Source organism: Arctopsyche grandis, chromosome 6, assembly GCF_051622035.1.
Source record: "Arctopsyche grandis isolate Sample6627 chromosome 6, ASM5162203v2, whole genome shotgun sequence".
Taxonomy (NCBI): domain Eukaryota; kingdom Metazoa; phylum Arthropoda; class Insecta; order Trichoptera; family Hydropsychidae; genus Arctopsyche; species Arctopsyche grandis.
Window position 1 is genome coordinate 3,602,156 of NC_135360.1, and position 12,670 is coordinate 3,614,825.

Consider the following 12,670-nt stretch of genomic DNA (forward strand, 5'->3'; position numbering starts at 1 on the left):
AATGATTTTAGACAAACGTCACATTTGTGTGGCTTTACCCTACTATGAATACTCGTATGTACACAGAGGTCAGATTTTGTCTTGGAAGATTTCAAGCAAATGTCACATTTGAGCGGTTTTTCTTCAGAGTGGCGACTGATGTGTTTCACCAGGTAATACTTATGAACAAACGATTTTAAGCAAATGTCACATTTGTATGACTTAACTCCAGTATGAGTGCTCATGTGTGCACCGACGTGAAATTTCGTAGTGAATGATTTTGAACAGATGTGACATTTGAACGGTTTTTCTTCACAGCGGTGTCTCAAATGTAGCATTAGGTAATATTTTATGACAAATGATTTTTGACAAATATCACATTTGAACGGTTTTTCTCCAGAGTGGCGACTCATGTGTCTCACGAGTTGATATTTTCGAGCGAATGATTTTAAACAAGCGTCACATTTGTGTGGCCTTACCCCAGCATGAATATTCATGTGTACGCGTAGATCAAATTTTAGCAAGAATGACTTTAAACAAATATCACATTTGAACGGTTTTTCTGCAGAGTGGCAGCTCATATGTATCTTAAGGTAGTTTTTTTTGGGAGAATGATTTTAGACAAACGTTACATTTGTGTGACTTTACCCCGCTATGAACACTCATGTGTACCCCGAGATTAAATTTTTTAGCGAACGATTTTAAACAAATGTCACACGTGTACTTTATGCCAGTATGAATATGCATGTGTGCACTGAGGTATTTTTTCCTATTAAATGACTTGGAACAAATGCCACATTTATACAGATTTTTTTGAGTGTGAGGCGTTTGTGTCACAAGATCATGTTGGAAATTAGTTTTGTGGTCCAATACAGAATGTGTAGAGCACACATTATCTAAGGTATTACGCAATGGTATTTCTTCCGCTAGAATTTCAATAGTATCCTTTTTTGGTATGTTATCATCTGAAGCAACTTTTGTAATTTTCCCTCTGTGCATCTACAAAATAAGCAAAACGTTACACAAGTTTATGGTGTGGTTATATATCATTTTACATATGAATGTGTACAGGGTTGACACAATATGAATGCACTTGGACCTAATCTACGCGGACGTTCGCGTCGGTAAAATCGTAATTACGAATATTATTATTAAGCATTTTTTTCACAGTAATCTTCCTGGATATGCATACAACAAATCCTGAAAGTTCCATCGTAATCGGTTGAGTGGTTTAGGAGCCTATGGTTTTGGTGCAAACAATCGACAAGCGCCAGACAGACTGAACCACAGATTATCTGGATGGCTGCTTTAAACGCAATTCTCGACTACACGAATGATAGATTGCAAATCAGATAACGAGTAACCTTTCGATGTGCACAAATGCAATTATTAAAATTGAGTTGGATCTTTCTGGCAAGTTTAATAAGGCAAAATTCGGAACTAAAGTATCAGAAGCACAGAACGTATACAGGGTAGGTATGTCGGGACTCGGGTAGATTTAGCTTAGTGTAAGTGCGAGCAGTGCGCACGCATAAGGTACACGTGTCGTTAATCTGTGGTTCAGTCTGTCTGGCGCTTGTCGATCGTTTGCACCGCATCGGTAAATACTACCCCTTACGATGCACATTTGGAACTCCAAATTTGTAGGTATTGCCAATTAAATTGAAAATTTGGAGAGAAAAAGCAACGTAATTTCACAAAACAAGTTTATAATTTCAAAATGTGTTTGTATAATTTTTTCAAATACATAGTTAGGGGGGGGGGGGAGGCACCAGGTTAAGATTTTTTTTTTCAAAGGGGTAGCCTAGTAGCAATAAGTTTGGAAACCACTGGTCTCAAGTATTCATACATTCTTCTTGGCCCAGTTGGTCCTAGAATGATAGCAAAAAACTTGTACAAACAGCTGATATTATGTAAAGGAAATACCAATTTACAGTTTCAATGAAAATCAGAAAAATTGGCAAACTCTGAAAGGAAACGATCGACCCGGAGTCACAAACCAAAGACTGGCCAACAGCTACTAGTGGTAGTCGAACCGTGACCACTCTCCTTGAAAGCATAATATATAAGATAATAAAAATATTATCCCAGAAGTAGTTGATGCTATCGCGAAGGCGTTGAAAGATCAGATCAAGGTAATAATGAAAAGATATACATCATATTATCTTGGAAATAAAAGCCGATTTATTTATTTTTAATTGGTTTTACGAAATTCACGATACATACATAGTAAATATTACAAATCAATTTCTGGAAACGTTTAATGCTCATCTTTGACAATGTAATCGATCTTTGAGTATGTATTGTGCTACACCGTCACTATCCGATTGTTGTGATTGCCTTTGTGCAATACAAGACATTTCATTTGTATGTCTTATTTTTTTTAATCTATAACTAGTTAGAATCGACTGTATCTGTTCTTGTGCCATGACGGCGTCCTCCTCAAATAGAGTCTTCAACTGCACTCCAACAGATTTGCCGAAAATTTCGAATTCGTTTTCTGCTTCTTCCTTATTTAGGTTGTCACTTATCAATTTTATGTCCTTAATAATTGGATTCAACTCTTGAATGCGGGCACATTTGGATACTATGCCGGACTTTACCCCCTTGCCAGCTTCTTTTTGTCGGCCTGTCTGCTCCATGGCAGCCTCTGCCTGCCTGTTTTCTCTTCCAGTGTCCTGCAATTAATAGAAAAAATGGTATTTAATCGCCACAGGAAGGCAAATAAGACTGAAATATTGTATGTACATGTAATTGTTACTAAAATATATGAGATTAACAAATTATGAACAGTCATAAATGGTGCCGCTTAAAAAACCTATACACCGAGGAACTATGTGGATTTTGAAGATGTAAATTGTAAGTATTAACCAGATTATACCAAGTACTTGGCGTAAAGCTGATGTGGTATTTGATAGTATCCGTGCGAAAAACGTACGAGATGTGTATAAAATATATTTTCAAATGAAGGTGCCGTCCTTTGGCAAAATTAGATGGTGCAAAATAAAAGTAAATACAATGTAGTTCGGTTAATGATTCACAATTTTCTTAAGTCAAAGCATTGACATAACTATATTTTTTCTAATTTTCTGCGCTTTCAATGTAATAATAACAACGATTTTGCCTGTTGAATCCGACTATCCCCTCAAAATTTGTCCATCAGCCTCCATTTTGTTTGTTATTGTATGTTTTACTCCCAAATTATCATATATGGAATTCTTCGTATTTATAACATTAGAAACCGCTTTAAAACAATGCATTTTTATTCACCCAATAGCGTATTAGTCTGGATTAATCAGATTTTGGGGAATAACCGATTAATTTCCTTACTGTCGTTTGTGAAATGTATATCTATACTATATTATTACCCGTATCACACATTGACTAACCAAATTTGTGAACTACTCAAACTTTGTACAATTTATTGTATAACAATGTTACCAGCCACTGTGTGAATAGTACTGATTTTTTTTTATGTGTGTAAATATAACCCCACTCATCAAAAAAAGTTAATTGTACTGTTAAACTGTACTTGTAGTGTAAAGTGTAAAGTCAAAGATCAGGATAAGATTTGAGGTTTAACGTGTGTTTCCTAGCTCACTGGCTGGCTGAATGGAAAATTTTTTTTATATAATTGACCTTTAAATAGTCCCCAAATGAAATATTTGCGTTCATTACACATCACAATCGGAGCATGAAATAATTTTTTTTTCTATTCTGTGCGACATACACACAGGTTTTTGACAGGTATGGCAAATTAATCGAGTTCTTTTTACTATTGAGTGAGGGCAGAATCTGCAGTTTCTCGTTTGCACTCTAGAAATGGTAGATGTACTCTCCGATACGCCTTCTTGCGGAATGTTAGTGGAATGCGCTTCTGGTGACTGCCGATGATACTGCGATATAACCATGTCAATAGAATCTTGCTGTTGCTTATGGAACTTTACCATACTTTTTTTCCTCCTTACAATATTGGACATGGCTAATTCCAAACTAAGCTCTCTAATAAAACATTTTCGGCGACGTCTGTCATTCGCCTTCCATTCTGGATATTTCTGCGTCCATAACAAATATGCATTTAGCGCAGCTATATCCAGCATCTCCATAAATATTCTAAAAGGCCATCTCCTCGTTGACCTTACACAAGAGTATTCACTCGTCATTTTACCGCCGATATCTACTGCGCCTTTTGTTTTATTGTAATGCATTATTATTTTCGGCTTCGTTTCTTCATCACTACTCACTTCACTGTCATGAAATTGTGTAGACAACAGCAAAACCGCTCTATTTTCCTTTGACACATACGAAACTAATGTCTTGGTTGATGTGAAACCAAACAAGCAACTATGTAAAGGTCTATGTTTCGATGGTAGAAATTCTTTGGGAATTTCCCGTTTATTCTTACGTAGGGTACCAGTAAGAGTTAACCCTTTGTCTAGAAGGCTATCAGCCAATGGCATCGAGGTAAAAAAGTTGTCGGTTGTTACACCTCTATTGGTGCCATAGTGCGGTTGAACCAAATCCATCACTACACGATTCCTTTGATTTATTTCTCGACAATTATTTACCATGCCTGTATAAACCTGGACATTCAATATATATGCTGTGGAAGAGTCGGCCGATACCCACATTTTTATCCCATATCTACCCAGTTTCGACTTCACATACACGCGGAATGGGCAATTGCCTCTATAGGTAGCCAAACGTTCATCCACAGTAATGTTGCAACTTGGAGAATAATTACGTTTACACTGATCTACAAATTGATTGAAAACTGTCCTGATAGGTTCTAATTTATCAGACGACGCGTTTTTTCTCTCTTGTCTGGTTTCTTTGTCGTCAAAACGAATTCGACTGAATATTGTGATGAACCTATCCCGAGGCATAGATGCCGTGAAAAATGGCCGACAAAAAGCACTGTCATTGGTCCACAATTCATTAAGACTCAATTTTGTCGTTATACTTCCGCCAGACGCGAGCATTATTCCAACAAATGCAAACATCTCCTCTGCCAATATCGGCTCGATCCTAGTCGTGGATGTACGATCTAACTGACGATTCGTTTGTTCGCAGATTTCTCTCACCATATTGGAATTTATAAATAAACAGAACATTTCTCCAATAGTATTCACAGTAGTACTGTCATTTATAAGTCCTGCATTTTCGGTGACAATATTGCACTGTCTACGTCTTGCGGATGTTGGTGGTAATGAATTCCATTGAACTCCTTGATTCGATGTATACATTTCTTCTTCAGCTTCATTTTCACTGGCTTCTAATTCCGAATCTGAATCTTCCATATCTTCAATAAAATCTTCCGTATCAGTTAAATTATCGTTTATTTCGAAATCGAGATCGCTATCATATTCCTCTTCATTCATCATATTTCTTTCAGCCATGTTTTTTGTCTAAAATTAGAACGGTCTTTGAAAATATATAAATATAATACACAAAGTAGCATAGCAACATGAAAACAATTATTACCGTAAATAATAATCGCGAATTGCAAATGAACTGCCGATCACACTGTACACGATCTTAAAACTGAATGACAAAAGAAATGGCACAACACACTCTTACATTTAAATTTATGCCCGATTCTTTGATAAAATATTTTTTTCTGTTGCCTCCGATAAATACATACATATTATAAAAACTTTATCTAATACATATTATGTATTACTGAGGAATACCCAAAATATGAACTCTGTATTTAGTATATTTACAGAGACCTTCACATAATTAGAGTAAATGTCGACCGTGTTTACATCACCGGCAGGGCCAGCTCAAAGGTGCAGCAGACCGCGAGGCGCCCCCATTTTTCTTTTTTCTGATTATTAGCCCTTTGAATGCTGACCAACGCCCATCGGTGTTGACAAGTTCATGGACTTGAAAAACGCTGATAGGCGTTGTGTATTAAGCATGTGCAAAGTAAACAAGAATACTACCCGCTAAGCCTTTCCAGGTAGCATTGAAATAAAAATGCATTGAACATGGGTCGTATAATCCGTACAATTACATTTATAAAGACGCGTTTACACCGAAATGTCTGAATTTATAACCATAGCGGAATTACCCGCTGGAAATCCCTAACTGCGGAGTATTTGAGATTGTGGCTTGGCATTTAGATTGCTAGCATTACATTTGAACAACAATGAAGAAGATGGAACTAGTTAGGAAGAAATACATTCATCAATAGACTTATTTTGTTTATTTTATATCGTTGCAAGATATATTAGAGAGTCTAAACACACCTTTACAAAACTTTAAATCCTCAGCGGTAGTTATCTAGAATAGTGATCTAGGATTTGTTTGTAATTTTTTTAATTTGTAATTTTTATACCTACTTTCTATTGGATTTCTTTAGATTATTAGATAAATTATTTGATAAATTAAAAGAAAATCCACTTTGAGGACTGTTGCATTTAATTAGGTTATTTATTAAAAATAACCTCTGTCATTTGCAATTCCTCATCAATTATAAAATTCCATATCATTTCATCTCTATTTTCACCAAGCTAACGGTATACCGTATTGGACTTTATATAAACACTTTCGTGAATTGGACCTTTAGATCACACGTTGATATGTTTTGAATATCGATTTTGTATGTTCCCTGTATTAAAAATTGATACGTCTTAACATACATACATATAAGATAGATAGGTTTAAATTAGTGGAAATGGGGGGATTAAATGGTGTATTGAAGGGTATGAAATCAGTTTCTAGTATGTAGTATGGATGGATTGACTCTAGATATTTTAATCAACACTTGGGACATGGTTGGACGTCAGTTACTGAAATTAATAAATGAATCGTTAGAAGTGGGATCCGTCCCGGATGCATGGAAGGTGTCTACTATTGTACTGGCACACATAAAGCCAGTGAAATGAGGCCCATCAATATGTTACCAATTGTTGAGAAGATGCTGGAGGAAATCGTTATGATTCAATTGAAAGAGTTCATTAGTATAAATGATTGTTTGGTTGTGGAACAGTCTGGATTTAGAGTGAAACATTCAACAGAAACCGCTATCCAATTGGTGGTTTCTGATTGGATGGAGGCGATGGATGAATCTAGCATGGTTGTTGGAGCAGTTTTTCTAGATTTTAAGCGAGCGTTCGAGACAGTAGATAGGAATATTTTATTACAAAAATTATATAAGTTAGGAATAAATGGTATAGTATTAAAGTGGCTTCAATCATACTTAAATAATAGAAGGCAAATAGTAAAAATTGATAAGGTGCTATCCTCTGAATTTGTAACACCTCATGGAGTGCCGCAAGGGTCCAAATTGGGACCCTTATTATTTATATTATATATAAATGATATTGTTAAGGTAATTAAGAGGTGTAAAATACATTTGTTTGCAGATGATACATTGTTATATATAATTGGAAAGAATGTTGATGTAATGTCTGAGATTTTAAATATAGAATTAAATTATGTGAATGACTGGTTGTGTGAAAATAAATTAAAGTTGAATGTGAATAAAACAAAAATGATGTGGTTGAATGGTAAAAATAAAAATATATTGAATGAAATTAGAATTGATGATAAGTTAATTGAAAAAGTTGAAAATATAAAATACTTAGGTGTATACATAGATTCAGGACTAAATTTTAAAATGCACGCTGACTATATAATAAAAAAAATGGCTAGAAAAGTTGGTGTATTATGTAGATTAAGAAATATTTTAAGTAAAAAAAGTAAAATTTTAGTGTTTAATTCAATTGTCTTGCCACATGTGGTTTATTGTGCCACTGTGCTTAATTTGTTTAGTGGCCAAGATTTAGAAAAAATGCAAAAAATACAGAATAAAGCTATGAGAGCTATTTTGAATGTTAGTAGATTTAAGAGTATTGGAAGTATGTTAGATGAATTAGGATGGATGAGTATTAGAATTAGTCTAAATATTAGTACATTGTCTTTTGTTTATAAGTTAGATCATAAGTTATTACCTAAGTATTTTGATGATTATATAATAAGGAATAGAGATAAACATAGTTTTTATACTAGAAATAAGGACAAACTAGTTGTAAGTAGAGTAAGAAAGAATAAGACGGCTGGGGGTGTTTTTCACAGGGGTGTGCTCATGCATAATGCCCTCCCTGAGTGCGTCAGGTCTGCTAAAAACATGGATGCATTCCTGCGAGGTGCGAAGAGACACCTCTGTGAGGGACAGTACATATAAGTTAATTATAATTTTTAGAGTTAAGTATAATAATTAAGATGTATTTTTAAATTAGCTTGATAGCTAAAATATATATAAATAAATAAATAAATATGTAAGTAGAAAAGTATATCTTAATATTTTCAAGTAATGCTCAATATATTTTATTTTATTTAAAACTTACGAATCCACTAATCATTGCCTGAGAAGATCATGCCCGACTACTAAATCAGGATCCAACTTCCAAAATTGAACCAAAAAGTAACTGAGAAGTTCCCTTTCAGATTCGCACTTGGTCAATTTAGTGCCTTTGAAATTCAACATCTGCTTCAAATCGGCTGGCCATATTTCGTTTGACGAGCGGGTGAACACTAAAAATTTGAAATAAATCAATAAATAGAACTCCAATGAGTTGATTATCACAGTCGAACATATAAATACCGCAAAAATGTTGTTGGAATGGTGGATTAGTAGGCGGTTTATGTATTTCAAATGAATTGCTTATCAAACACGTGAGCATAACAATCATATTGTGGCGTGTTTTCGGATCTATCACAGTGCGACAATGAATCTAAAAAAAATGCAAATTAATTTACCAGTACAGATAAATTATATATCATTTAAAATAAAAACCACTATTTAATCAAAGCACATACTGTAGCTATTGTTAACGGTGGTGTAGTACATTTCTCGCTAAATTGCATTTAGCACGATCTTTCAGTTTCCTGTGATTTGAACGTACGCGTTAATCTGCGAAGACGGCCTGTCATTCTGATGATGTAATGAGAATTTCCTCAATACGCAAACGTGCGAATGTTGACCGGTTTTTATGCGTGGACAATCGTCAGTTGTATCAAACGGGTTTTCGGTTGTGTGTTGGGTTCTGTCGAGGGGCTTACTTTGTCCATTGAGATTCATTTTTGGCGATCGACCTTGACCTCGAGTCTCATAATCGATGAAGCGATGATGAAAATGATCGATGTATGTACATACATATACACTTGTACGAGCACGTCAACCAGTTCCTACATAAAACACACCTATGAAAATATAATATCGAATATTAAATTTGAAACAATTATAATATATATAAAAACGGACTGTCGCTAAATATATTTGTATATTTGTATATTTGTATATTTATTTGTATACTAGCTGTATTACCCGGCTTCGCTCAGTGTTTATAATATAAACCGCTTAAACATGACTAAGCTAATTTAATTAAAAAAAAAAAAAATTTAAAAATTTAAAAAAAAAATTTAAAAAAAAAATTAAAAAAAAAATAAAAAAAAAATCAAAAAAAAAATAAAAAAAAAATCAAAAAAAAATCAAAAAAAAAAATAAAAAAAAAATCAAAAAAAAAAAAAAAATCAAAAAAAAAATTTTAAAAAATCAAAAAAAAAAATCAAAATTTTTTTTTGCCTTCAAGGGCTTCGCCCTCGGCGCCCCCCTGAGCCTTTGCCTTCTAGGGCTTCGCCCCTCCACGCTCCATGAGCAATTGCCGTTTAGGGCTTCGCCCCCATGATCAGTTGCCTTTTAGGGCTTCGCCCCTCCGCGCCCCCATGATTAAAAGCCGTCTAGGGCTTCGCCCCCCTAAGTTAATGCCTTTTAGGGCTTCGCCCCCCGCGCCCCAAAGGTTAATTGCCGTTTAGGGCTTCGCCCCCCTTAGTTAATGCCTTTTAGGGCTTCGCCCCTCCGCACCCCCATGATTAAATGCCGTCTAGGGCTTCGCCCCCCTTAGTTAATGCCTTTTAGGGCTTCGCCCCCCGCGCCCCCATGATTAATTGTCGTTTAGGGCTTCGCCCCCCTTAGTTAATGCCTTTTAGGGCTTCGCCCCTCCGCGCCCCCATGGTTAAATGCCGTCTAGGGCTTCGCCCCCATGATCAGTTGCCTTTTAGGGCTTCGCCCCCCGCGCCCCCAAGATTAATTGCCGTTTAGGGCTTCGCCCCCCTTAGTTAATGCCTTTTAGGGCTTCGCCCCTCCGCGCCCCCATGATTAAATGCCGTCTAGGGCTTCGCCCCCATGATCAGTTGCCGATAAGGGCTTCGCCCCTCCACTTCCCCATGGTTAATTGCCGTCTAGGGCTTCGCCCCCCTTAACTAATGCCTTTTGGGGCTTCGCCCCTCCACGTCCCCATGATTAAATGCCGTCCAAGGCTTCGCCCCCATGATCAGTTGCCTTTTAGGGCTTCGCCCCCCACGCCCCCAAGATTAATTGCCGTTTAGGGGTGCCGAAGGCATCGGGGGGGCTGGGGGCGACGGGATGCCGAAGGCATCGGGGACGCTGGGGGCGAAGCCCCCGGGGTGCCGAAGGCATCGGGGGGGCTGGGGGCGCCGGAGGCGTCGGCGGCGCTGGGGGCGAAGCCCCCGGGGTGCCGAAGGCATCGGGGGTGCTGGGGGCGCCGGAGGCGTCGGCGGCGCTGGGGGCGAAGCCCCCGGGGTGCCGAAGGCATCGGGGGTGCTGGGGGCGCCGGAGGCGTCGGCGGCGCTGGGGGCGAAGCCCCCGGGGTGCCGAAGGCGTCGGAGGCGCCGGAGGCGTCGGCGGCGCTGGGGCCGAAGGCCCCGGAGCGACGGAGGCATCGGGGGCAAAGGCGTCAGGAGGTCGGCGATGCACAAAACGTAGTTCGTAATTCGTAATCACTTCGTAATTCGTGCATCAATTTCTTTCCGAAACCAGTCGATTCAATATCTTTAACTTTATTTTTATTCGAGTTTCAATTCCTTTTCGAAACCACCCGTTGAAATCAACGGGTCCAACACTAGTAACACCTAAAGATATACGTGTAACACAGGTACATACGTATAAGAGAAAAAAATATTCAATAGAATTTAATAGACGAATATTTTTATTTATATTTTTTATAAAATTATATACTAGCTTATGCTATACACATGTACATATGCATGTATGTACATGTGTATTTCTATACATAGTCATAGTCATCTGTGATTTTCGCCGTTGCCGAAATAAAACGGACTCTCCCTTAATCTTGCCAGTCTCAACGATTAATAATATTAATATACATAATTAATGGTTTTCTGTCAGTGTGTAGGTTAATGCCATCTATAATTTTCTACGATATGGATAAATAAAGAAATGCCTACACAATCCTGCTAAAGGTACATACCGACGACACAGTGACCCACCCGTTAACTCTGAGAAATTAAGTTGATTTAATGAACGCTCCACGTGCTAGGCCTTTCATATTTACACACGCCGACGAACCAACTTATAATTGTGAAGCTATGGAGGATGAACGAATGAGACGACTGGCATGTTAATGCACGTGTTTATTATATGACAGCTGAAGACAGAGTGAGTAGTGGCTCTCCGAACCCAGCCGGGTTGGTCCCCACTCGCAGGAAGGCAACCAAACTCGACCATGTCGTATAAGCGAGCCGCCACAAAGCTTATGTTTATTTGTACTGTATTGAATTTTTATATTATAACATACTCGCATCGTCAAAAACAATTTCGTCTACTTTATATATGCTTTTTATTATTATGAAATTATGTTCACAATACATCCTATATCTATTTTAATAGCTACTGATCTATTGATCATTTTCTATTTTACAATTTTAATATAATTTTGTTAGTAATCATAGTCAGTGGCGGACTGGCCATACAAGCGAACATGCCCGATGGCATGTGGGCCCCACTATCTGTTAGAAAATATGGGCCCTCAGTTAAATTAAATAACTTTTTAACTATTTCATGTGTGATATTGCACTTTGGGACCTAAAGTTTGGGTATTTCAACAAAACAAATTTCTTACGATATACACATACAACTAATGAACCGATCCTTGCTTTAACAGCCCAAGGATCGGTTAACTTTTTATATTAGGCTCGAAATGTAAGTTTCAACATTTGCGTGGGCCCTTTTGCTGGGCCCATTTCTAACCTCAATATTATGTATATACCAATATCTGTGTAACAACTACCTACTGAAATAAAAATGGGAATAAACAAATTTCCGTGAATAATATAAACTGAATTGCTTAAAAAAATTTTGATAGGACGATTCATCATCAACCAGAGATTTAAATTAACTTCATACTTTAAAAATAAAATTTGATTATACTTTGACGATATAGTAGGATTTAAATACACAATTTTAAACAGTTTCCGAATATAAAATCTATTCCTAATCTAGACACATCCATGTATATAGAAATATAGGATAGGGGCCCCCTCCCCAAAATCCCGATTTTCGATTAAAATTAATTGAAAATATTATTCATTTTTTTCAGGGACGTAATTTGGGAGGGGGCATAGGGGGGCACTCGCCTCCCTAAATTAAGGAATAGTGTGAATTTAAAAAATATTATGAATTTAATGATTAATTAGATACTATGGATCTATGAATGCTACGTTTATTTCTTATGTATGTTAATTTTGGGTAACGAATAAAATAATCGCTGCCATGTGCTTTGAAAAAAAAAAGATTATTTCAAAGCAAGTATATTTTCTCGGTTTTTAAGTGGTATGCCTTGGGTAAAATTCATAGAAATTG

At 36.9% G+C, this 12,670-nt stretch overlaps 2 protein-coding genes across 2 annotated transcripts in view; both read right to left on the reverse strand.

The window, feature by feature from the left end:
* Positions 1–12,670, reverse strand: part of LOC143913565 (transmembrane emp24 domain-containing protein 1-like) — a 138,479-nt gene that overhangs the window by 12,745 nt on the left and 113,064 nt on the right. The window lies entirely within an intron of this gene.
* On the reverse strand, positions 1,670–8,985 carry LOC143913370 (DNA polymerase alpha catalytic subunit-like). The gene is made up of 4 exons (XM_077433104.1): positions 8,809–8,985; positions 8,594–8,723; positions 8,337–8,523; positions 1,670–2,657 (listed from the first exon to the last, which is right to left on the reverse strand). Exons 1-3 carry the CDS (start codon positions 8,854–8,856, stop codon positions 8,348–8,350), a joined length of 354 nt encoding a protein of 117 aa, XP_077289230.1. The 5' UTR covers positions 8,857–8,985; the 3' UTR covers positions 1,670–2,657; positions 8,337–8,347.

Coding starts and splice junctions, on each gene's coding strand:
- LOC143913370 (XM_077433104.1), bottom strand. CDS start 8,856: ATGCAATTTAGCGAGAAATGTACTACACCACCGTTAACAATAGCTACA. Junction 8,724..8,808: donor CACCGTTAACAATAGCTACA/GTATGTGCTTTG, acceptor CATTTTTTTTAG/ATTCATTGTCGCACTGTGAT. Junction 8,524..8,593: donor ATTCCAACAACATTTTTGCG/GTATTTATATGT, acceptor TCAAATTTTTAG/TGTTCACCCGCTCGTCAAAC.